Below are 25854 nucleotides of genomic sequence, written 5' to 3' on the forward strand. Positions count from 1 at the left end.
GTCAAACACTGCCACAGCAGAAAGCTAGAGTTTTACACTTTCCCAGTGTCACACAGCAAGTCTGTGTCAAGACTGAACCCTGGTCTCCTGATTCCCAGGCATGTCTCCTAATCACAAGATTGTCCCTCCTCTTTCATTTTCCCTTTTCTTCCTGTATTAAATGTCACTGGAAACCTCATATATGGACAACTAAAACTTGGAGGTTGCAAACAGGTACTGGGAAAGAGGGTCTTCTTCCCAAATCTGAAAAAATAATGTGGCATTACTCTTTAGGTGATAAAAACAAATTTACTTCGATATGGTACCTTACCCAGTTGTGATCTTTAGATATTACAGACAGATAGAACAGATATAGACAGTGCAAAAATATAGAATAAATGCTGGTATAAAGATTTTAGGAGTTTGATTTGGCCACAGTTCTGATGGGTGGTGAAATCTCAAGAGAATTATGTAGGGCATCCCAAAGGAGTGCCAATCAAACATTTATACAACCACAACCCATCACATATTCTGCATGCACTACATATTTTACAGAAAATTGTTTCTAAAGTTATTTTAGAGATTTATTTAATAAAAGATTGGTGCTGTTTTTGTGTCCTGCTATCTATAAAGCCAAACACCATTACTACCAAGAGTCCAGCTGTACAGGCCTCAAAGTCATATAAAAATTATCAGTACTATATTTTATACAATTTACCTAAAGTACCTTTTTTTGTACATAACATCTTAATTATAAGGGTCCATTATCTAGATATCTGACAAGGCTTTCAACAAATCCTTATGCTATGGGAAAGAGATTTCTTGATGTCTAACAGTATAAAACAGTGGTTTCTAGCCCTGATGAATAATGAAATATCAGACCTTAAAACTATCGCTGGAACAGCACTGGACACTGTCTGTCCTAGACTTCGGGCCACTGTAATTTGGAAGGCATATTCCAGATTTTGGAGAAAGGAACAACATTCCTCTAACAGTTTAGTTAGTTTTAGTGGCAATTCTTTGAAATTCCTCATTAGTATGAGATAAAAGGTATCCCACCTAAAATGAATTAGCAGGCAGAGTGCAGGTGAGGCAGTAAAAAAATATGTGCAAGGTAAATTAAATTTATTAGGATTGAAATTTATCACATGGTTATCACCATCACATATTTTTACCCACTGTGAACAAACTATTATCTACATTAAAAATTCTGTACAAAAGCTATGCTAAGAAAATGTTAATTTTGTCCTCTGTACTCAAAAATCCAGAAACGATGACGTTAAGGTTGCATTTAGACCCTTATCTTTGCCTCCTTGCGTGTATATTGTATGATACAATCGTTACTACTTAATCACATGCTGTTTCCCAAATTATCTTCTCATAAAAGTTTGTCTATAAAACCTGCACTAGGGCTCTGCCTGGGCACAGACATCTCTATATGGAGCAATTTACAGGGGCTTTAGGGGCAATCCTGCAAATTATTAAGAGCTCACTATCATTGGGATTGCTTATGTGCATAAAGATTACTCTTGTAAGTAAAGGTTTTCTGTATGAGATCTCAATTAGGTGGGTGCAAGCAGATTCCACATGATCACAAACACATTCTCTTTCTTTATGGCTAGATGGTGTATGGGGGAGTGGAAGGGTGAAGAATCCTGAAATGTTTTCTTGTTGGTTTAGTGTGGGGTCATTGTATGGAAAATATTGACGTATTAATTTACAGGATTTTCTCCTACTGGGTATGCAGAACAGAGTTCATGAAAGTTGTTTGTACAAACAATGTGCATATATAATTATTAATCCTCCTAGGACCTGCCTAATTAATTGTACACCTTGCAAGATGAATCTTACCAAACTATATAAAAAACCCTATGTATTGTACTGTATAGTCTGAAAATGTATATTTGATAATGTAATTATAGGCTTTATCATAAGGCATATGCAAGAGGGGGCAGAGTTAATGTTGCATGTACAGCCTTAATTTTGTTATTTCCTGACTTTTAAATGCTTAACTAACTAATTTTAATGTTTTCTTAATATAATTTCTGTACAGAACATCATATTGTCTATTACATATGCATATAGGATAGATATGCAAGATATATATTTAAATAGGGAATCAATTACACTGCAGTACAAAGGTTTTACTGTAGCATGAACTGCCTTACTATTGAATGGTGAAGGCACAAGTTAGTTACTCATGAGTTCCAGTGAAACCTTTATACAACATCACCCCATTGTATATTCTCTATATGCTATATATTTTACAGAGAAGGTATTTAAGAAATATTTGAAAGGGTTTTGAAAACCTTTATTGGTACTGATTTTTGCAACCCTCTGCTTATAAATCCAGGCAACCTTGGTTACTGCAAATTCAACCTTTCAGGCCCCAACAGCAGAGAATTATTTCTAAAAATGACCTAAAATTACTTCCAAACATAAGCTTTCCAGCATGTAAATAAAGTACAACTTGTTACATTTTCAAACAAGCATCTTTGTATTTTCTGCCATGCTGCTCCTCATGTTTGGAGATACTCCCCAAAAACATCCATAAAACTAATTTCTTATCCTCTTGCAAAACCCTTCTCAAAACTCTCCTTTGTCATGATCCTGACACAAACACTTGACAGTTAAGCTGCTGGTGTGCTGAAACTGCTGCCTGTTGTGCTGACCAATATTGTCTCATTGATTCCTTGTACACCAACCCCATATGTCTGTGTGTATCCATCTGTTGTCTTTCTCTTATTGTTAAAGTGTAGGTTATTTAGGGTGGGGACTGTCTTTACTGTTCTGTATTAGTACAGTACCTAGTACAATGAGGTCCTGGCCAATGAGTAGGGCTCCTAGGCACTATGATAATATGACTAATAATAAGCGGAAAACAGGAGTCTCCATTTTCCAGTGGTATATTTCTTGAATCCCTTTTCTGGCTGTGATGAGCTATGAGAGAATTTACCTCAATGCTGGCTTGTGTAGAACTGAATATTGTCCACTCTGTGCCTCAGCCTAATGTAAAGTGGGGGTCATTTTGCAGTTGCTTAGAGCTTTGAAGTGTTAGAAGTGCTCCTCGCAAAAATGGGTTAGGTGCAGGAGAGAGAGTCAGAGGTGCCAGAATGTGGGATAAGTGCTTCTCTTAATTAATCTAAACAAATCAATAAATAATAAGTAAATAGTGAATGCAATGTATTATGAGTATTGTTGTTAAGGTGTGACACAACAGAGTGCTGGTAAGAGACTGGTCTTTATTTCCTGGTCAAAGCCACCTGACATGAGTTAGGATTATAATATCCCTGATACATAACAGAAGTCAGTATCCACTAACTTCAGTGGCTACCATTACAGATATCATCTCTATCTGGTACACAATAGCTGATCAAATCCCCCCAAAATGTATTCTTATAAGAAATTATTTGACAATAAAATGGCAAAAAGAATCAAATAGTGTAGCTGGCTAATAGTAGCTAACGATCTGACTGAATACTAGAAAAATTTGATCTGATGAATAAATTATTCAATGAAAAATGGAAAAATTAAGAAAATAAATTTGTGGAATAGTATTTGGACACACTAATATATATAAACATATTCTAGCCACATATTCATAGATTCTAGGACTGGAAGGGACCTTGAGAGGTCATCGAGTCCAGTCCCCTGCCCTCATGGCAGGACCAAATACTGTCTAGACCATCCCTGATAGACATTTATCTAACCTACTCTTAAATATCTCCAAAGATGGAGATTCCACAACCTCCCTAGGCAATTTATTCCAGTGTTTAGCCACCCTGACAGTTAGGAACTTTTTTCTAATGTCCAACCTAAATCTCCCTTGCTGCAGTTTAAGCCCATTGCTTCTTGTTCTATCATTAGAGGCTAAGGTGAACAAGATTTCTCCCTCCTCCTGATGACACCCTTTTAGATACCTGAAAACTGCTATCATGTCCACTCTCGGTCTTCTCTTTTCCAAACTAAACAAATTCAATTCTTTCAGCCTTCCTTCATAGGTCATATTTTCTAGACCGTTAATCATTCTTGCTGCTCTTCTCTGGACCCTCTCCAATTTCTCCACATCTTTCTTGAAATGCGGTGCCCAGAACTGGCATAATACTCCAGTTGAGGCCTAACCAGCGCAGAGTAGAGCAGAAGAATGACTTCTCGTGTCTTGCTCACAACACACCTGTTAATGCATCCCAGAATCACGTTTGCTTTTTTTGCAACAGCATCACACTGACTCATATTTAGCTTGAGGTCCACTATAACCCCTAGAACCCTTTCTGCCGTACTCCTTCCTAGACAGTCTCTTCCCATTTTGTATGTGTGAAACTGACTTTTCCTTTTTAAGTGGAGCACTTTGCATTTGTCTTTGTTAAACTTCATCCTGTTTACCTCAGACCATTTCTTCAATTTGTCCAGATCATTTTGAATTATGACCCTGTCCTCCAAAGCAGTTGCAATCCCTCCCAGTTTGGTATCATCTGCAAACTTAATAAGCGTACTTTCTATGCCAATATCTAAGTCGTTGATGAAAATATTGAACAGAGCCGGTCCCAACACAGACCCCTGCGGAACCCCACTTGTTATATTCACTAACACTTCTTACCCATTTACTAACATTTACTATTTTTTCTAGGTTAAAGGTTCTCAAACTGGGAGAAGGGATTCAAACATTTGTCATGAAATATCATCATAATTCGCCCATCATCTTAAAGATTTTAGAAAAAAATCTGCTCTCTGTTAAATGGGTATAAATCAAGAATGATTCCACTGAAATCATTGTTAGTAGATCTGATCCCACAACAAAATTATGATGAAAAATTATTTTTGTCAGAATTTTGGAATTTTCTATCAAAAAAAGGAAAATTCATCTTAAACAATTTTTTATGAAAATTAATTTTTAGGGGGGTGATTAAAGTTTACTTGAAAAGACATTTGTTTCAAAAAATGTTTTGATGGACCACCTTTAAATATTACTCCTGATTTACACCAATATAAGTGACCCAGATTCTGATACCTTCTGCTCTGAATAAGGGTTGCAGACACTGGACCAAGGATAGCAGATTTCCTCTGTCATTTTATAGGTGAAAAATAATGTATGATTTCCTTTTAAAATTAAAGATTCTCTGTGGCAAAGAAATTGTCAGCTCCACTGAGTTCAGTGAACAAGGACCTGCCCCTCCATTTTAAAGCTTAAACCAACTGCCATCTAGCGAAGATACTAGAAAAGTAATTAAGATGCTGATTAATTCCAGAGACATCGAGGCTCTGATGATAGTATAGTAACCACAAGAGTGAAGCCTGAATGTTTATGATATTGTTAGAATCCTGAGACAGCCAAAATATTACAGTTTTTCTGTCATGTTGTTTATATTTAATTGATTAGTAAAATTATAATAAAATGCATAGTATATAATAATTAATAGTATTGTTTCATTGTAATAGTTGTATTTCCCCTGGATTAAATTCACCCCTGTCGAGAGGGCTCAGATTCATTTGCGAGAAGACTATGTGCTCACCAATGAACAAACAAGATTTTACAACTTTTTCTAATCTTGTGAAACTTGTGAAGGCCTCAGTTTGCAGGGTGTCAATATTTGCAGGGTGACGGCATTTGTTCCTCATTTGGACCCACAGTAGTCTTCTTGCCCTAGTCCCATGTGGTTTCACATTTTTGTACTGTCAGTTTATCTTTTTTTATTTTAATGTGTTGTTCAGTTCTCTTGTGTGCTAGCGATTTTTAGCACCTCTCCTGACTGGGTCATTTTGTGCTGTACTTCTGAGTGTACAACTAAGGGCTTCAGAGATTTAACTGTTTTTTGTCTATTGCATTTTCTTTTCTGAAGTGAAGGCAATTATTATGCCCCTGAGGATAGTTTTAGGTTTCCTACAGGATTGCCTATGTTACTTCTATGAGGTTATTAATATACAGCAAGTCTATTATTTCATCTCTGAAATGTACATCTAAGAATAAGCTGTTAAATTGTCATGATTTAGTGTATGGTTCAAGGGTTGCTTGCAGTGACAGGAAAATGGAAGACTGATCTATGGGAAACAAAGGCAAGATGTTACATTCTTGAATTTCTAGTTGGTCTCATTTAAGGCTGAGAAAGAGATCTATTCTGGAGTAAAGTGCATCTAAAATAAAGAAGCAGGTATCATTCCTGTGCTTTTGGCATTGGTGTCTCTCCAGGCATGTATACCTAGTTCTTTCATTACATTGTTAATTATCATTGAGGTTTCATTTTCTGAATGCGGAGTGGATGATCATCTATCTATTGTAGAGTTTGAGGCACAATTCAAATTCTTCACCTAAATGAGTTTAGGGAAGCAATTTTTTTCTCTCCCTTCCTCCTGGGTCTTAACTGCAATTAGCTTACACAGTTTGCTTGATGAAATCTGACTATTTCTGCACATGTACTATTATGTATAGGATCTAAGTTTAATATAACACTTCACTGCAAAATATCAAAACATCTATATATTTTTAAACTTTTGTTCTCTACTCTTTAGCAAGTTTTAATTCACCATGACCATTTTTCCTATTCCAGAACTGAACTCCTTTTATTCATCTCTGATAATGAAGGTAATAACTTTGGTTTTCATGACCAAACCTGTGGTCTAATCAACAGGCGAACCTAAGCTTCCACAGATAAAGCCAGCGTATTAACTCACAGAGCCACTTAAACCCTGATAGTGATACTTTTTAAATGCTTGCTGAAGATCTGAGTATATTATCCTACTTGTATCCCTGTTATTTTTCTATGATACAACCCATCAAAAATTCCAAGAGCTGAGCATGAGATACTATTTTCTCCTTTTTCAACCTGCTTTATGTTAGCTGTCTTTAATTAAAATGAGCTTTTCCATGTGTTCGCAATTTGATTCCTTAAAATATTAATATTTTCCCTACATCTGGTGTCAAAGCCATTACTTTTTCCTGTATCTCACTTGACTATTTTTAAATAATTCATTTATCCATTTTCCAGTCCTCAGGGAGCACTGTACTTTTCATTTTACACAATATGATTCTTTTTAATATATATGATATTTCCCCTCCATTATTCTTCCCTCCATTTATTTACTCAACCCAAGTATTCAGTGAGTTACCGTTTTGTTAAGGCATACAGATAGCATGGAAATATTTATTTATTGATGCCTCCAGTCGCCTCAGCAATCTTACACTAATTAGGTCTCTGTAACGCTGAGCCAACGAGGGTTAAGCAACTAGCAGGCTGAGTGACCTGGAAGCAACCCTTAAGGACATATTAGAAGAGTATTGAAATGAGCCATTCCTCATAGATAGTTATCAAAGTCATGTTAAGTAGACTAGAAATTTTACTATGTATGCCTGCATTGTTAGAGAATCAAAGGGTAGATACTAAATATATTTTGTCTGTGTTTACCTATATCTTGTTAGAAGTTTAACAATGTGATCTAATTAGCTTGTAGATGATAAACTTCTGTTCCTGTCTCATAATGCTTCATTATTATATTCTGTTGATTCAGAGATCAAAAGAGGATATTATCATTTAGATGGAACTTGTGGTGTTATAATATTATTTGTCCTCATTTTTCTTTGAACCTCGTAATTCTACATAGTGAACTGTTTTAATAATTTGGATGGCTTGAATGTATTGTCTGAGAAAGGACTCATTGAATAGAGATCAAACTGTCCGCTTGCTTTCATCAAAGCCCTCGTGGTGGAATTACCTGTCAGCACCCACCTTGCTTCAGCTGTAAAGGAAGCCCTGGACCTGATCCTTTTTTTATCTCAGATCTGCTTAAACTTTGACAGGGAAAGTCTAAGTCTCAAGACTGAGGTCTCCAGGTGTACTCTGGATCCATCCTGGAATTCTCATGGAAGAATCTGAACAAACTCTACACATGGATTGCCTGTTGGACTATATGCTTTGAAATTGACTCTAGAAGGACTTTTTACAGATCAGCAGCCTCACTGTCTCTGCTATGAAACTGACCTAAGAACTTTACTCATATCTGTATGTATATTGATCTTTTAATCATAGCAACTCCCTTCTTTCTTTTGATTAATAAATCTTAGATTTAGTTAATAAGGATTGGCTGTAATCATGTATTTGGGTGAGATCTGAAATATGCATTGATCTGGTGGGCAATGTGTCAGTCCCTTGGGATTGGTAGAACTTTATACATGGCAAATAAGGTTTTTAGTAATATCTCACTATATTCAGCTTGGCTGTCTGGACTGCTTAAAGGGGACTGCATTTTGACTTTTTGGTAACCAGTGCGGTATTACAGAAGCTGTTTGCTAAGTGGTTTGGTGAATCTAATTATAGAATAAACCACCAGTTTGGGGGTTTGTCTGCCTTATTCCTTGCATTCTCAGTGGGGGCCCCCAGGGTACCACGGTCACAGTCTCAAAATAAAATATAACTAAGATAATATATTTCCATTACTTCCTAACATTTCCAGGTAGAACGCAGGAAAAGTAGACTGACAACACTTAGTTTGGCTGATGGGTCTTTGACACAGGATGCGGATCAAGGTTTAACTGAGAACAGCAGTTCATGTTCTCCCTCAAAAAGCTCCTGAGTCACCTGATCAGAGTGTAACCTTGACAAATATGCACAGTGTAGTCTCTCACAGTTTGAATCACCAAAGAAGCTAAAAACAGAACCATGCACTGCATAATCTCTAACCTCAGGGGACAAGAAAAACAGAGAATTGCTGTGTCAATCTCATTTCCTTGTTAGGCTCATTTTCATAAACACAGGCCTTTGGTTTTGAATGCCCACACTTCAAATAGCATTTACCTATCAACAGCTGCTTAAATATTGAATCCCACAGTCATCTTTTCCTTTTAATCTTCACTATTTTGTTTCTTTATTCATAAACATGAGCAACTGAGCTGAACTTAAATTAACTAGCTGTGGTTAAATATGTAGTGAAGCAAATTGTGGATACTCTGCTTGCAGAGTGGTTTAGATTACAAGGGAGAGTTGCCAATCTCTGCTCATCAGGGGCTCCAAACGTGTGGAGTAGCATTGGCATTTGGGACCCAAATCTTGCTTAGCATTAGAATGGCTCCTGTGAATAGGAGGACAAAGATTTAGTCCTGGCTTCAGAAGATGGAGATGAATCACACTTGCTCTTTGAGTACTGTACTTTTAAACACTTTTTGAAGAGGGTGTAGTTGATTGATAGAAAAATACCCACTTTAGACATGGGCTATCTATTGACAAATATGCTCCTCAAAGTCTTTTTGAGGAGGAAAGTATACATTTCAGTGTTGTTGTTTTTTCCTGGAATCTTTCTTTCCATCTTTTCTCTTTTTGTTAATTAGAAGCTGTTGTAATGAGGGCCTCCAAACACCCACATTCAAAATACCAGTCCTGTTACCTATTCCAGATTCTCACAGTCAGTAAGCAGTGGAAAGCATGCTTCAGTGATTTGGTAATGGAATACATAACCTTTCACTTCTGGGTCTGCTTCAAATGACAGTGACAGAAAGTCATTATTGTATGAAGGCTGCTTGAAGGCTTATGTGAAATTAGTTGGTTGTGTCCGTTCTGTTTCTCCTAAAAAGCACTCATCATTTCTTATGTTGTAAGAGCATCAGGGCAAGAACCATAGCTTCAAATGTATTCATATAGTGTCTTGGAAAATGGGGCTGTAATGCAGATATATAACATAAATATTAAATAATAATAATAATCCAAAGACTACATGATCTGCAACTGCTAGCAGCAAATATCTCCAATAGCCAGTGATGGGACACTAGCTGGGGAGAGCTCTGAGTTACTACAGAGAATTCTTTCCCAGGTCCTGGTGGGTCTTACTCACATGCTCAGGGTCTAACTGATCACCATATTTGGAGTTGGAAAGGAATTTTCCCCCAGGTCAGACTAGCGGAGACCCTGGGGCGTTTCGCCTTCCTCTGCAGCATGGGGCATGGATCACTTGCAGGTTTAAACTAGTGTAAATGGTGGATTCTCTGTAACCTAAAGTCTTTAAATCATGATTTGAAGACTTCAGTAACTCAGCCAGAGGTTAAGGGTTTATTACAAGAGTGGGTGGGTGAGGTTCTATGGCCTCTGATGTGCAGGTCAAACTAGATGATCATGATGGTCCTTTCTGACCTTAAAGTGTATGAGTCTATGATGCTATAGCATGAGACCACTCAAACTGAAGCTGGTGGAGCCAGGGGTGAGCTGCAGCGGGTTCGCACGGGTTCGTGCGAACCCGTTGTTAAATTTAGCAGCCATTTTAGAACCGGTTGTTAAGGGCTGCTAAATTTAACAAAAGTTCCCGCCCACTCCTCTCCTGCTCCGCCCCCTTCTCCTCCCCCTCCCCTGCTTCCCGCGAATCAGATGTTCATGGGAAGCCTGAACAAGCAGCATGGAGGCAGCCAGCAGGTAAGCTGGGGCGCGGAGGGGGAGGGGAGGTGCGGCTGGCTCAGCAGCTCCCGGTCCCAGACCGCGGCTTCCTCCAGCCCAGCGCCGGCCCGGGGAGTCGGGCCCCACGGCTGCCGCCGAGCGGCCGGGCCCCGGTGCCGGCCCGGGGAGTCGGGCCGAGCGGCCGGGCCCCGGTGCCGGCCCGGGGAGTCGGGCCGAGCGGCCGGGCCCCGTGCCGGCCCGGCCCGGGGAGTCGGGCCGAGCGGCCGGGCCCCGGTGCCGGCCCGGCCCGGGGAGTCGGGCCGAGCGGCCGGGCCCCGGTGCCGGCCCGGCCCGGGGAGTCGGGCCGAGCGGCCGGGCCCCGGTGCCGGCCCGGCCCGGGGAGTCGGGCGAGCGGCTCGGCGAGTCGGGCCCCGGCGCCGGCCCGGCCCGGGGAGTCGGGCCGCGTGGCCCGGCGAGTCGGGCCCCGGTGCCGGCCCGGCGAGTCGGGCCCCGGTGCCGGCCCGGCCCGGCGAGTCGGGCCCCGGTGCCGGCCCGGCGAGTCGGGCCCCGGTGCCGGCCCGGCGAGTCGGGCCCCGGTGCCGGCCCGGCCCGGCGAGTCGGGCCCCATGGCTGGGCCCTGGTGCCGGCCCGGCCCGGGGAGTTGGGCCCCGTGGCGCCGGTCGTGGTCCTGGCAGAGTGGACCCAGTCCCCAGGCACTGTGGTAAGGGGGCAGGGAGGGGGTGGGTTGTGGGGGGGTGGATAGGGGTCAGGGCAGTCAGAGGGCAGGGAACAGGGGGATTGAATGGGGGCAAGGGTCCCGGGGAGCAGTCAGGAAAGAGCAGGGTTGGATGAGGTGGTGGGGGCACTCAGGGACAGAGAGAAGGGGTAGTTGTATGGGATAGGGGTTCTGGGGGGCCATTGAGAATGAGAGGAGGGGTTGGGTGGGGCGGCAAGGGGCAGTCAGGGGACAGGGAAGGGGGGGATGGGTCAGGGGTCTCGGAGTGTGTGTGTTAAGGAACATGAGGGGTTGGATGGGGCACGACCCCCCCCCCACGGAGGGGCGGGGAGGAGGGAACCCGTTGTTAAAATTTTGGAGGGAGGAGGGAACCCGTTGTTAAAAATTTGGCAGCTCATCACTGGGTGGAGCAATGGTGAGGCTGCAGCATTAGCCTGCATAGAATGCAGCAACCCATATCCTCGATGGACTGGTACAAGCGCATCACCCTTGTACTCTGATCCCACCAGTGACTCCCAATCTGCTTCTGTTGTCAATTCAGCTCTTTGGTCCTGAACTTCAAAGTCAGGTCAGTGCAGCTATATCAATGACCATATCTCCTATATGACCTACCAAGTTAACTGTGTTCCTCTGGATCCATGCAGTTCACAAAGCTCTGGGCAAAGATTGTGATAGCTAGAGGTGACTCCAGGGGCTTCAGCTGTGGAAGGAGCTTTGTGAGGTTAGATTAATCCAAAGTAAACCACACTTACATCCTGTATCCATCCTCTTTGAGAAGCTTTTGCACCATAACCAGAGGGAAAGGGATAAAATAATGGCAACAAAATATACAGACATATACCCTAAGAAGAATATCCTATATGAAGGAAGGGATAAAAAACAGAAGGGTCCGTGAAGACCATGAAGGGCCTCAGCATGCATTTCTGATGTACAGAGTACGCACTTTGATCCTACCATGATGGGCACTATAGGAAACCCAAAGGTAGATAAATACAGCACATAACACTACAGTTCCATCATCTCTGTTGGCTGCCTGTATTTATTTGAACCTAGCTATTGAGTTCATATGATATTTTAATTATTGTAATGGCCTTATAAGGGTGCAAATTAGTATTAATTTACAAAATGAGATAAATAGAATCACAACTGGCACTAATTGTCACCCCTCTTTATTAAATTTAACAGAAAAGCCGAGACTCAGCTGGGCACTGAAGATGAATGAACACGGAAAATTCTTCCACCTAGAGGTGCTCTCTCCAGATTAGAGCTGAGGCATGTTCATGAACGTGGGGAAACTTGAACTGAAGTTACTAGTACTATACCTGTTCTGGGCTAAAGAGAGCAAGCACTTCATTCCCAAAGGTTCACAGTCCAGCACATTTCACCAACACTACATCAACTGGAAAAAATCCAGTTGGTAAAGTTAAGGTCATAATAATTAATAATAATAAACCCATGAACTAAACAAGCATATCTTGGGAAGAAAAGGAACTGTAAATTAAAAAGTTCACATGTGAGAGTTTGTTACCACTGTGTACCAGTAGGCAACACCAGACCAGTTCAGTGGCTCTGTAATTTCACACAGCAGTCTGTGCAAGAAAGACCATGAGGGGCGAAAGGGGAGCACGAAAATACCTGTTGGACATTGAAATACTCCTTAAATATTAGAAGCTCCAGACATAGAAAGGGCGATGTGTAAAGAGAAGAGACAGTGGTTGGGCATCCAGGAAAATGGTGGTGACTCAGAAACCTTCCTGGTGATGGGGGAGGAGAGGTTGGCAGCATTCCTAGATTCCAAGGCCAGAAGGGACCATTGTGATCATCTAATCTGACCTACTGATTAACACAGGCATTAGAACTTCCCCCAAAAAATCCCTACAGCAGATCTTCTAGAAAAACATCCAATCTTGATTTTAAAATTGCCAGTGATAGAGAATCCACCATGACTGTTGGTAAATTATTCCAACAGTTAACTACCTTCGCTGTTAAAAAGTTACGCCTTGTTTCCAGACTGAATTTGTCTAGCTTCAACTTCCAGCCATTGGACTGGTTATACCTTTTTCTGCTACATTGAAGAGCCCATTATCAAATATTTGTTCCCCATGTAGATATTTATAGACTAGAATCAAGTCACCCCTTCTGTTTGTCTTTGTTAAACTAAACAGATTGAGCTCTTTGAGTCTCTCACTATAAGGCATGTTTTCTAACCTTTTAATCATTCTCATGGCTCTTCTCTGAACTGTCTCCAATGTATCAACATCCTTCTTGAAGGTCTGTGGCTCAGCAGATCAAGGGCTGAGCCATCTCCCATGAAAGTCAATAGAAGGCCCAACTGTTGTGTATTTGGTTGTCATGGTTTTGTTGCTATGGCAACTGAGTTAGATTATTATGGGTTAGCTCAACCGGTTTCAACCGGCTGAGTGTGCTCTCTGTATATATGTAAATAAAATGGAGGTTTTGGTTAGCTGCCTGCTCTCTGGCCTCAAGTGATTGCTTCCTACTCCGGCTGCCCAAGGATAGAACACTGGCGACGAGGATGGGATCCTGGTGCTGCTCCAGTAACAGAAAGAAATCAACACTGACTGTGAAAGTGAAACTAAAAATCATGGCTACTCTGACCAGGCCCCTGGAGCCTTTTGATGAGAATATAGAGCAGTGGCATGTGTATACTGAGCGTTTTGAGCTTTTTTTTATTGCAAATGACATTACAGAAGCGAAGAAGGTGCCAATATTCTTAAGTGTTGTAGGGGCTAAAACCTACTCTCTGCTACACAGCTTACTGCACCCTGTTAAGCCAGCAACTAAATCTTACAGTGACATTGTGGAAATCCTGGGGTCCCATTTTTCCCCAAAACCACTGGTAATTGCTGAAAGATATAGGTTCCACAAAAGAGACCAAAAGGAAGATGAAACAGTTGTACAATTTGTAGCCATTTTAAAAAAGCTAGCACAACACTGTGAATTTAAAGAAATGTTACATGATGCCCTGCGTGACAGGTTAGTGTGTGGCCTGTACAGTGAAGCTATACGGAAGCGCCTACTGACAGAGGCTCAGCTTACCTTACAGAAGGCTGTTGATATTGCTGTCTCCATGGAACTGGCTACAAGGGAGGCACAATACATCCCCCCTAGGGTGCAAAAAGTGTCACAAGAACTGACCCACAAAACTGTGCAGAGTCAAGAATGTTACCGCTGTGGTAAGCCGGGTCACCAGGCATCAGAATGAAAGAGGAACCCTGCATACCCTAGAGCAGACCCAGGATGATCAAGGTGACACCTCATCGCAAGAGGAAGTGCCACTGCATGTTTTGTCTTTGGCAATGGGCTCACATGAATACTGGGTAACCCCGTTATTGGATGGCAAACGTATACGCATGGAACTGGACACCGGTGCAGCCGTCTCACTGATCTCCGAGACTGTGTATAAAGAAAAGCTACAGCATCTTCCGCTTAAGGCAACAAAAACTGTTCTGAAGACGTATACGGGAGAAGCTGTGCCTATGCTGGGCACTATTGATGTTAAGGTGGAGCTCAATGGACAGGTGGCTAAATTGCCACTGTTTGTGGTGAGAGGTAACTACCCAGCCTTAATGGGTAGGTCTTGGCTTGGGAAGATTCAACTGAACTGGGCAGAAGTGCACCGGATGACTAAAGAAGAAACCAGTCTAACCCCTATACTAAGGAAACATGCTGCTGTTTTTGGAGATGATTTGGGAAGTATGAAGGGAATCACTGTGACATTGAACATTAAACCTGGCAGTCCACCAAAATATCTGAAAGCCCGAACTGTGCCATATGCCATCAGGCCAAAAGTTGAAGCAGACCTGGAGCGCCTGGTCACCAATGGAGTCCTAATACCAGTTACCCATAGCTCATGGGCCACTCCTATCGTTCCAATCGTGAAGAAAGATGGCTCTCTCCGGATTTGCGGTGATTTTAAAGTCACTGTCAACCCAGTGTTGTGTGCAGAGCAATACCCGCTTCCGCATCGATGACCTCTTCGCAGGCCTGGCTGGGGGACAAAAGTTCAGTAAGATTGATCTGAGTCAAGCATATTTACAGATGCACGTCGATGAAAAGTCCCAAGAGCTGTTGACTATTGTGACTCATAAGGGCTTTATCGATACTGTCGTCTACCCTTCGGAATCACATCGGCTCCCGCCCTGTTCCAGAGGGCTATGGACCAGATCTTGTGTGGCTTGTCAGGAGTTCAGTGCTATCTGGATGATATCCTGGTCACTGGAAGAAATGAAGAGGATCACTTAAAGAATTTAGAGGCTACTACGGACACATTATTGATTCTGCAGGTCTTCATAAGGCCCCTGCAAAAGTTAAAGCTATTGTGCAGGCTCCCCCACCTCGAAATGTAAGCCAGCTGCGCTCGTTTCTAGGACTCCTGAACTATTATGGAAAGTTCATCTCACAGTTAGCCACACTGCTAAAACCACTTCATGAGCTCCTTGGGCAGAACAAGGCCTGGAAGTGGACTGAAGCCTGTGATGTTGCGTTTAACAAAGCTAAGGATGCATTGCTAAATTCTGAAGTTCTAACGCACTTTGATCCATTCTTACCACTGCAATTGGCCTGCGATGCCTCCCCTTATGGAGTGGGAGCAGTCGTGTCACATATTACGCCTTCAGGAGAAGAGAGACCTATTGCTTTTGCTTCACGCACTCTAAGCAAAGCAGAAACTAACTACGCCCAAATTGAACGTGAGGCATTAGGAATTGTTTTTGGAATTCGGAAGTTTCATCAGTACCTGTTTGGGCGAAAATTTACTCTTCTCACAGACCATCGACCTCTGACATCAATTTTTGGACCTTACACAGGCATTCCCCCATTAGCTGCTAGTCGTATGCAACGTTGGGCATTGTTACTTTCAGCACACACATATGAAATCAAATATCGGAAATCCACTCTACACGGCAATGCAGATGGCCTCTCAAGGTTGCCTTTGCCGGTCAAACACCAAGATAGTGCCCACAAGGAAATCTTCTACTTTGAACAGGTAGAGAATACACCCATCACTGCTACTCAGATAAAGAAGGCAACTCGCGTTGACCCCGTATTGTCCCACGTTATGGACCTTGATGCATGGAACATCTCGACAAACCTCTCCGGTCTCATCCGACCTTGTTCCCTACATGTCCAAGCGGACGGAGTTATCGGTCCAATCTGGTTGTTTGTTGTGGGGGAGACGTGTCATTATTCCACCACCACTGAGATCACAGATGTTAGAACAGCTACATTCCGGTCACTGTGGAATAGTGCGCATGAAGGAAATTGCACGAAGCTATTTTTGGTGGCCTGGACTGGACAGCGCTATTGAAGAGAAGGCAAAAGCTTGTATGTCATGTCAGGGTGTGAGGAATGCACCCCAGTGGGCACCCCTACACCCATGGGACTGGCCTGAAAACCCGTGGCAACGTATTCACGTTGACTTTGCTGGCCCCCTTGAAGGAAGCATGTTCTTGGTGGCAATAGATGCCCATTCTAAATGGCCAGAAGTCTCTATAATGCAGTCCACTTCTGCAGAGAATACTATCCAAAAACTACGAGGACTCTTTAGTCGTTTTGGTCTGCCAGAACAACTTGTGAGCGACAACGGACCGCAGTTCGTTTCTCAGGAGTTTCAAAATTTTATGAAAGCAAATGGGATACACCACATCACGTCAGCACCATATGATCCGTCCACCAACGGATTAGCTGAAAGATTTGTGCAGACAATGAAAAATGCTTTGAAATCAGCAAGGGGACAACACTCCATTCAAAAGCGTCTGGATACCTTTTTACTTTCCTACAGAAACACACCTCATGCTACGACCCACGCATCTCCGGCCTTTCTAATGATGGGACGACAGCTGCGCACTTGCTTTGATCTGCTGAAACCTTCTGAACCCCGACAAATTGTGCAACATCAGCAGCAATATCAAGTCATCAGACGGGCACCCAGAGCAAAAGACCGAACCTTTAGCCCGGGACAGCCAGTTTTGGCTCGGAATTATACTTCCAGAGCTAAATGGGTTCCGGCCACAGTCATCACTCAAACAGGACCTGTTTCCTACACAGTCCGGACTGCAGAGAATCTTACCTGGCGGCGACATGTAGATCAGCTGTTGCCAGGTCATGCCAGTCCTCAGGACCCATCTGCAGTTGAGGGGTCTGACTTCACCTCTTCTGGTGAGGGATCGAATCACGAGTCACCTGTTTCTGACTGTTCTCCTCCATTACTGCCAGCGGCTGAGATACCCCTTTGCCCAGCACGAGCTGATACCACCTCCTCACCTGTTCGTGCTGCGGACCTTGAGCCCCTAGTGCTTTCGGGTGCAATAACACCAGTAGTTCGCCGTAATCCACCTAGAGACAGAAGGCCTCCTCATCGGCTGGATCTTTAGCTAGGGCGAACCCACGGTTATGGGGCAAAATAATCCCCAGGGTTTAGCCGGGAATGGAGGCAGTCTACCCTCCTTCTCTAGTCTAGTGTGTGTTTTATTTAGGGGATGTTCTTATTAGGGGGGGAGGAATATGTTGTGTATTTGGTTGTCATGGTTTTGTTGCTATGGCAACTGAGTTAGATTATTATGGGTTAGCTCAACCGGTTTCAACCGGCTGAGTGTGCTCTCTGTATATATGTAAATAAAATGGAGGTTTTGGTTAGCTGCCTGCTCTCTGGCCTCAAGTGATTGCTTCCTACTCCGGCTGCCCAAGGATATAACACCAACTAACTTCAATTAGCGTTGGATCAAGGCCCAAATACACTAGACTTTCAGCTCTCAAGATTTGTGTTTAAATCATGGCTGCGTTTTAGGCCAGTCAGAAGGGACAAGGGAAAGGGGAGGAGGGAGGATGCTAACCACACAGATTATAGATTTTCTATCAAATGATCATGTTCATGCCCCTCATTTAACATTGCTTCAGCACTGAAATGGTGCAGTTTGATATCAAAACATTTCATTTCCAAGTGGAAGATCAGTATCCTTACAAAACTGTATTCCTGTTGCTTTATTTCTATTATACTAAAATGAATTAAAAATAGGGAAAAAATTAAAAAACATTTGGCCAAAAACCAGTCTATCAGAAAACAACAAAATATGATTGACTTTGATACACTAAAAAAGCAACAACTGTAACTGCAGCCTTATTTAGACATTTCTGGCTGCCCCAAAGAATGCTAGTCAAAAAAGCTATCATCTCTATAAAAAGTCCAGCTTTAAGAAGTTTACTCTACTTTTAGAGATGAGATTGGCTGAAGATTTTAGGCTTTAATTACTTCAGTAAGGAGGATTACTTGTCATTTCACTGAGTACGATTTTAATAAATAAACAAGGCTGAAATGGGTGAGCGATTACCACAATAAGCAGCAGCAAACGGGCACGTGATGACAGGGAACGGATGCCTCCCTTAAATCTAAGTAAGGTGCTCTATAATTTTACTCTAAAAAACCAGAGGGTTTTTTTTTGTAATCCTGATAAATTGGAGCAGCAGAAGCGGGAGAGGAGTGGGGCAGAAGAAGAGACACGTTAATGCAAAAGATGAAATTGCCTCGCGTGAAATGAGCGGTTTGTTAGCGTTCATTTTCTCCAACATATCATTCAATTTCAGCTGCCTCTCCTCTCACCCAGATCCCCACCATTTCTCAGAAACGTCTATCTATGGCATCTCATTCTCTTCCTGTCTTCCACTAGTATATCATTCTTTCTTAACTGTCCCTCTAACGGTTTGGGGCTGAGAGGAGATGGTAGTGATCCACGTGTCCGGCTCCTTTGAGCAGTTTGCAAAAAACAGACACAGAGAGATGTTGCAAATAATGTTAAACGTGATTAATCTCTCGGATTCCTAGAAATCTGACATGCATGAGTTACAGTGAAACCGGTTTTATTTCGCCATGAAATGCTTTTGCATAATAAGAAAGAAAATGTCCTTTGTGCCCTAATCAGCTCTGACAGTCCCTGAACTCCCCAATACTTTTATTTATGGCGTTGTTTCATCTCTAATAAATGGGAACACGGGCTGCGATCGCAGCCTGCGCGAGGGAGGGAGCCACCCGGGGATGGGGGGTGAATGGCAATTAGACACTGAGCTAGCCTGCAAGGTGCCTGTGCGTGCAAACCTGAGCCACACGCCGCCAGGGGCACGGAGAAGAGCTCAGCCTGGGGAGAGACAGCGGGAGCCGGGCAGCAGCCACAATCACAACCGCTGCCGAGCTTTGCCAAACTTGCGGGGCCCCCGCCCTTCGGATCCCCTCAAAGTTCCGTTTACACGGCAGGGGAGCCTGAGGCGGGGCGTGCGGCAGCATCCTCCCCGCGGCACAGCAGAATCGGTGACCCCCCTCCCCGGGGCGCTTCTCCTTCCTGCTCTGCGGCTCGCCTCGCCGCACAGCCAGAGGCGCTGCAGCCCGCCCCGCGCAGGGCCGTGCCAGGGGCCGGGCTGGGAAGCGGCTGGTCCGGCGCGGCGGAGGCGCCTCCCGAGCTCGGCCCTTGTCCACCTGCCTGGGCGCAGCCAGCCCCGCGGCTGGGCAGGGGCAGGGGGCGGCCGCCGGCTCCGCGGCCGCGCCAAGTCCCGCCTTCCCCACCCCATTCTCACTAGCAGCGATTACCCTAAACACTTGCTCTTTGCCTCCCGTCTCCCTCCAGGCATTGGCGCGGCCGCCTGTCAATCACCCCGGCACCCGGGCGCACCGGGCTCCGCCGTGCCACAGAGACAGGCGGCGGCGGCGGCAGACGCAGCCCCGGCGGGAAGGGGGCCGGGGAGCCGCCGCCGCAGCAGCGGCGGGATGCTGATGATGATGGAGGAGGAGATGCAGGCGGCAGAGGAGGGGCCCAGCCTCCCCAGGCTCTACCGGCAGCGGAGCCCCTACAGCGTCCTCAAGACCTTCCCCAGCAAGAGACCAGCCCTGCCCAAGCGCTACGAGAGACCCACCATGGTGGAGCTCCCGCACCTCCGGCCGGCGGGGCAGCCCTTCCCGCCCGCCGCCTCCAGCAGCAGCGAGCCGCACCACTACCCGGCGGCGCCCGGCTCCTACCCCAGCGGGCCCGCCCGAGCCGCCTCGCAGGGCCACCCCAGGACTCCCGCCCCGCCGCTGGGGCCCCAGGCAGCCTCCTCCTCCTCGGCCCGCTACAGCCACGGCCAGCCGGGGGCCGCGGCCAGCGGCGAGGGCGGCATCAGCAGCAGCCTGGAGCTGAGCGCAGGTACCAACTCTTCTCGGCAACTTCACGCGGCACTTTCCGAGGGGCGGGCGGGCTGCCGAGCGCCTGGGATGGGGGGTTCCCCGACGGAGGGGGGGCAGTCACCCTGCAGCGTGGGGCTACACGGGGGCCGCCCCCATCTAGCTGGGGGGGGCACCCAGTAACGGGGGGGAGACCTGCAAAATGAGGCTTTACCCCCAACACTTGGGGCGGCTGCTCCCCTATGGGGAAAGGGGCTCAGCCCCTGTGCGCATCCCCCTTCCTTTCCCAGGGCTGCTGCTCCCTAGCAAGCGGAGGGGACGTGCTACCAGCACTGGGAGGATGCGGTGCCAGGGGCTCCCTCCGCCCTCAGTGACTTGTACAGGCATAATTATCTCACGCTTAATAACTAAAGTTCCTGCACACCCTTTGGTAAGTTAATGGTGGTACCTAACACATATGAAACCTGCCCAGAAAGGACAGAGAGCCCTCGCTCTCTGCTAGGAAACCAGGGGCGGTTCCCTCTTTCCCCTTGTTGATTTCAGACAGCGAAGCAAACCTTTCACGCCTTGCCTGAACCTTTTGCCATCACAAAGATTAGTTTTCGGGAGGAACCCCACTCAGAAAAAGCTGCATCAAAGATTGCTGATGCCTTTTCTGTTAGGGCTCTCTTGAAAGCTAAGCTTGCTGTCTCAGAAAAGTGCTCAGCTCCGATTTCTACTTCTGCACATCATAATGTACAGAGACACGACAAGACAAATCTTCCAGATGCCCAGGACATCAGTGACTTGATTCAATGAAATTTGCAAATCAGGAAAGGAGAATGGTCTTGGGCTTTTTATCATAGAAAGCAAATGATAATGGAGAGATTGTTTAAGAGGTTGTAATTAAGAAAAATAAAAATAGATTGCTTGCTTCTTTGCAGTATCTTCACACACGGTAGAGAGGAACAGGCGATCAAAATAATTTTTTTCTAAAGGTGTAACATACTAAGATGTTAAATACATATCTTTCTTCTAGTGATGGTGTGGAGTTAAAGCCCACATAGATCTTGATATGCAACCTAAATTTGGCATCAGGAAATGGGAAATTGCATCTTTAAGCAGAGTACAATCAAAAATGAATTACAATAAATCCTATATAATTGCATAGGTCATTCTCTTTAATGAGATTTTATTAACCTGACTGTCAGGCTTCTGAGTCAGGCAGATATTTTATCTTCTTCAACTGATAAAAGTGTCAGCTATAAACCACCATATAAATATTCATAAATCTACACATCTGTGGCAGCCTATCAGCATCATTCTTTTGGACATTAAAAGCATTCTAATTACTTTCTGTCTAGCAGAGCTGAAATGCTGCCTGTTATAGTATGTGCTTGGCAGGCATGATTGCTTTTGTTTGGCATCACAAATAGCAGCATCCTGTTTTATATACTGATGGTCCAGAAAATATTCAGGGTTTGACTGAACAGGATGAATATTAGGAAGCACCATCTGGTTTTGATAACATCGGGTATATTAACTCATCTGTTAATTTTTGACACATCATTGATTTATTTATTTAGAAAAATTGGATCCTGTTTTGGTATGTTGATGTTGCCTTTGTAAGAAATGTAATGACATTTCTTTACTAAACAGCATGATAGTCTAGTTAATAGAATATATGGCTATGTTTTAATGCATATTTTCTCTCCAGTTTATCTAATACATTGCTACTTCCATAAAATCCCTACAAATTTTAGTGTATTACCAAACAAGTTTAATCCTCCATATATAGTCTGAAAATCAACTACTTTGATGAACAAACTCCATAACCCATGCCAGTAGATCATACTTCTTCCTCTTTAAAACTATTGAATTAAAATAATTTAACATTATTATTTCACTGTTTTATGGTACACAGTCAAGCACCTACTGATAAACATGATACCCATGATTTCTTTACAAAAGTGGAATACTCTTTAGAAGGTATGTATAACTGTCTGGTAAATAAATGTACAAGGCCTTCTTTACAACAGACTGTTCTGTGCAGAAGTCCTGTCCTTTGAGGAGCAGGAGTTTGGACTTTCTGCTATATTATTGAATCATACAAGTAGTTAGGGCCTGTTCCTAAATGTTGCCATTGACTTCAATTCCACACACCCCACTCCACCCACACAATAAGAATATTGGTTGCAGAGTTTAGCACTATTGAGCTCTTGTCTCATTGCCTACCCATCCACACCATATTTTCCATACAGCTAGCCACACAGGCATGCACAACACAGCCTCCATATCTGTACACTTTATGAGCTAAGCAAGAAGAACCCAGTGCAAAGGGAGAGTAGGTCACAAGTGGGGCCAGATTAAGGCACATGCCTAGGACCCTGCCTCCTGGAGTGATATTAGAATTTTTTTTTAAATGAAAGTTGAAGTCTATAGTTCTTATGGCTCTGAAGAAAATCTTGAAAATGTGAACAGAGTATAACCAATGCAGTGATGTCTGCCTGAGTTTGCAGACAGCCTGAAACAATAGCTCCAAGAAATGTAAGCTGGTCCACACATATCTATGTAGTGTTAAGTCCAAGCCCTACAGCTGAGAGTGGGGACTGCCAACACCACCCTGGCAGACAACTGTGTGTAGCTATGGCTACGCTAGAAAAAAAGGTGTGTGTTTACAAAGAAGTAGCTGATATGTAAATACACACTTTTTTCCTGGTAGACTTGACCTGTACGTCAGGAGAAGAGTGCAGTGGGCCTGGTTTATACACACAAAGCAGATACACACTGGATGCTGGATGAGTACTGGGGAGGCCCAGCTGCAGCTTCCAAGGGGAGAGGTTTCCACTCTCACCTCTACTGCCCTCAAGGGGAGGGAAAGCCCTGCTGCTGCTCCCAGGTTAAGAGAATGGCCCTTTGCTGCCATTCTTGTCTCTCTTGGGAAGTAGAGGATCCCTTCCACCCCCAGTCACACCAGACCACTGCACAGGGGTTGGGCCCTGTATTGGGGTATATCTAGAGCCTTGGATTGCCTTTATCCAGTCTTAGTCACAACTCTGTCACATTCAAGCCAAAAATGTGTATTAATAATCCTTGAGCACACTTACTCTACTAAGAACAACATCATAGCCACCCCACTTACTCAGGAAAGGCCTGAGTGAATAGATAGACCTTGCAGTGTGCCCTGAATTTCAGTAGAAGGGCTTTGCTGGACCAATAGACGAAGTGAATTGCAGAGTCAAGGGTTGTCACTGCGAATATTATACTGTCAGTAACCTAGTGTTCAAAATTTAGGATTATTACCTAGAACATCCCAGTTAGTCAAAAGCCAGGATGATGCAGCTGTAGAGAGGAGGTTTGTAAGATGATAAGAACGGCCGTACCGGGTCAGACCAAAGGTCCATCTAGCCCAGTATCTGTCTACCGACAGTGGCCAATACCAGGTGCCCCAGAGGGAGTGAACCTAACAGGCAATGATCAAGTGATCTCTCTCCTGCCATCCATCTCCATCCTCTGACGAACAGAGGCTAGGGACACCATTCTTACCCATCCTAGCTAATAGCCATTTATGGACTTAGCCACCATGAATTTATCCAGTCCCCTTTTAAACATTGTTATAGTCCTAGCCTTCACAACCTCCTCAGGTAAGGAGTTCCACAAGTTGACTGTGCGCTGCGTGAAGAAGAACTTCCTTTTATTTGTTTTAAACCTGCTGCCTATTAATTTCATTTGGTGACCCCTAGTTCTTGTATTATGGGAATAAGTAAATAACTTTTCCTTATCCACTTTCTCCACATCACTCATGATTTTATATACCTCTATCATATCCCCCCTTAGTCTTCTCTTTTCCAAGCTGAAGAGTGCTAGCCTCTTTAATCTTTCCTCAGATGGGACTCTCTCTAAGCCCCTAATCATTTTAGTTGCCCTTTTCTGAACCTTTTCTAGTGCTAGAATATCTTTTTTGAGGTGAGGAGACCACATCTGTACACAGTATTCGAGATGTGGGCATACCATGGTTTTATATAAGGGCAATAATATATTCTCAGTCTTATTCTCTATCCCCTTTTTAATGATTCCTAACATCCTGTTTGCTTTTTTGACCGCCTCTGCACACTGCGTGGACATGATCAGAAACCAAGTCATGTAGGGAAATAGGGATTAAGGTCATCACTTTGAACTTCACCTAGAAACCAACTCAAATGTTCTATGCTCAATACATGGACCACTATTATGCAAGCAGAATGCTACGCTCTTTACTAGCTGTGTTTTAATAAATGCTTTGTAAGTCATTTTGGACAAATCCAACTGAGAGGTAACAAAGGCCCTGGATCAGACAGACAGGCATAGATAACCGTGGCAAGGTCCCTATTTGAGAAGACAGTGAACTCCTGGCCAGATATAGGTGGGAGGAGGAGGGGAGGTCACATTGCTGCTACCTGAGAATCTAAGAATAGCTTAGTATTTATTAGAAACCCAATCTCCATTAGGTCCTTATTGTGCTAAACACTGTACAAACACATTGCAAGCAACCGTCCCTGTCCCAGGGATCTTACAATCTAAGTACCCAACAAAGACAAAAATATTCATTATCCCCATTTTGTATATGAGAGAACCAAAGCACAGAGACACTAAGGTTGGCAATTTCAAAATCACTATGGGATTTGGCCCCCAAAACCATTAGAAATGAATAGGAACTGAATGGGAATCCAAATCTCAAGTGACTTTGAAAATCTTACCCTAAGCAACTTGGCCACGGTCACATAGGACGTATGTGGGAGAGCTAGGAACTAAATCCAGATCTGTTTAGTCACAGTCCAATATTTTGATCCTAAGACCATCCATCCTCTACACTGAAGAAAAACCCCAGAAGTTACCACTAGGGGTAAACATACCACAATTTGGGATGTGATGACAGTGACATTCCATCAACTCACTTCACAAGAAATTTTAAGGTGGTATGTGAACCAATGAAGTTTGGGAACTTCTGGTGTAGAGGAAGCAGATATTATACCCACTATCTCATCTAGATAGTTCCTTAGACACATAAGCATAACTACTGTCTGGTCTTGTTGAGTTTCAGAAACCTCATTCTTATTGAAGCCCCTGTATTGGTCAGGCACTGGGAAAGTTGAGAAACCACACAGTTTTGGTCCAGTGAAAACAAGATGTAGCGATGAGAGAGACACTTGGGAATTGTAGCAGACCTGACATGGTATTATTCACTATTAGCCTGCACTCATAAGTGAAATAGTTCAGCTAGGAACTGTCATTCTTTTAATGGTCTGATCATGATCTATTAGTATTTTATGGGTCTGTTCTGGCAAATCCTCACCTCGGGGAAAAAAACTCCTGTTGAAGTCAAAGGGAGCTTTGCAAGAGTAAAGACTGGGAGAATCTGGTGTAATAGAATTACATGGTTAGTGAACCTTAAAGTGGAGCTAAAGTAATGCTAGAATAACACCTTTATAAACTATCCAATTTTAATTTTATGCAATCATTTCAGCAGAACACTTCTTGGGAAATACATATATATTTCACATTAAATCAATTAAGAATCATGGATCAGTGTTATTCAATAGTATTCATATAAAAAACAAAACTTATCAATTTCTAAGTGACAATAAACTTTGCATAGTGCTTTCATTTCT

General features: G+C 43.7%; 1 protein-coding gene across 2 annotated transcripts in view; it reads left to right on the plus strand.

Moving 5' to 3' along the window:
• Window positions 1–19708: 19708 nt before the first annotated feature.
• BEND4 (BEN domain containing 4) overlaps window positions 19709–25854 on the plus strand; it is a 34886-nt gene continuing 28740 nt past the window's right edge. For both annotated transcript variants that reach the window (XM_045019238.1, XM_045019239.1), the window contains exon 1: window positions 19709–20249. In XM_045019238.1, coding sequence (XP_044875173.1) covers window positions 19835–20249 — 415 coding nt within the window. In that variant the 5' untranslated portion in view covers window positions 19709–19834. The remainder of the gene's footprint in view (window positions 20250–25854) is intronic.

Source organism: Mauremys mutica, chromosome 5 (genome assembly GCF_020497125.1).
Source record: "Mauremys mutica isolate MM-2020 ecotype Southern chromosome 5, ASM2049712v1, whole genome shotgun sequence".
NCBI classification, from domain to species: domain Eukaryota; kingdom Metazoa; phylum Chordata; order Testudines; family Geoemydidae; genus Mauremys; species Mauremys mutica.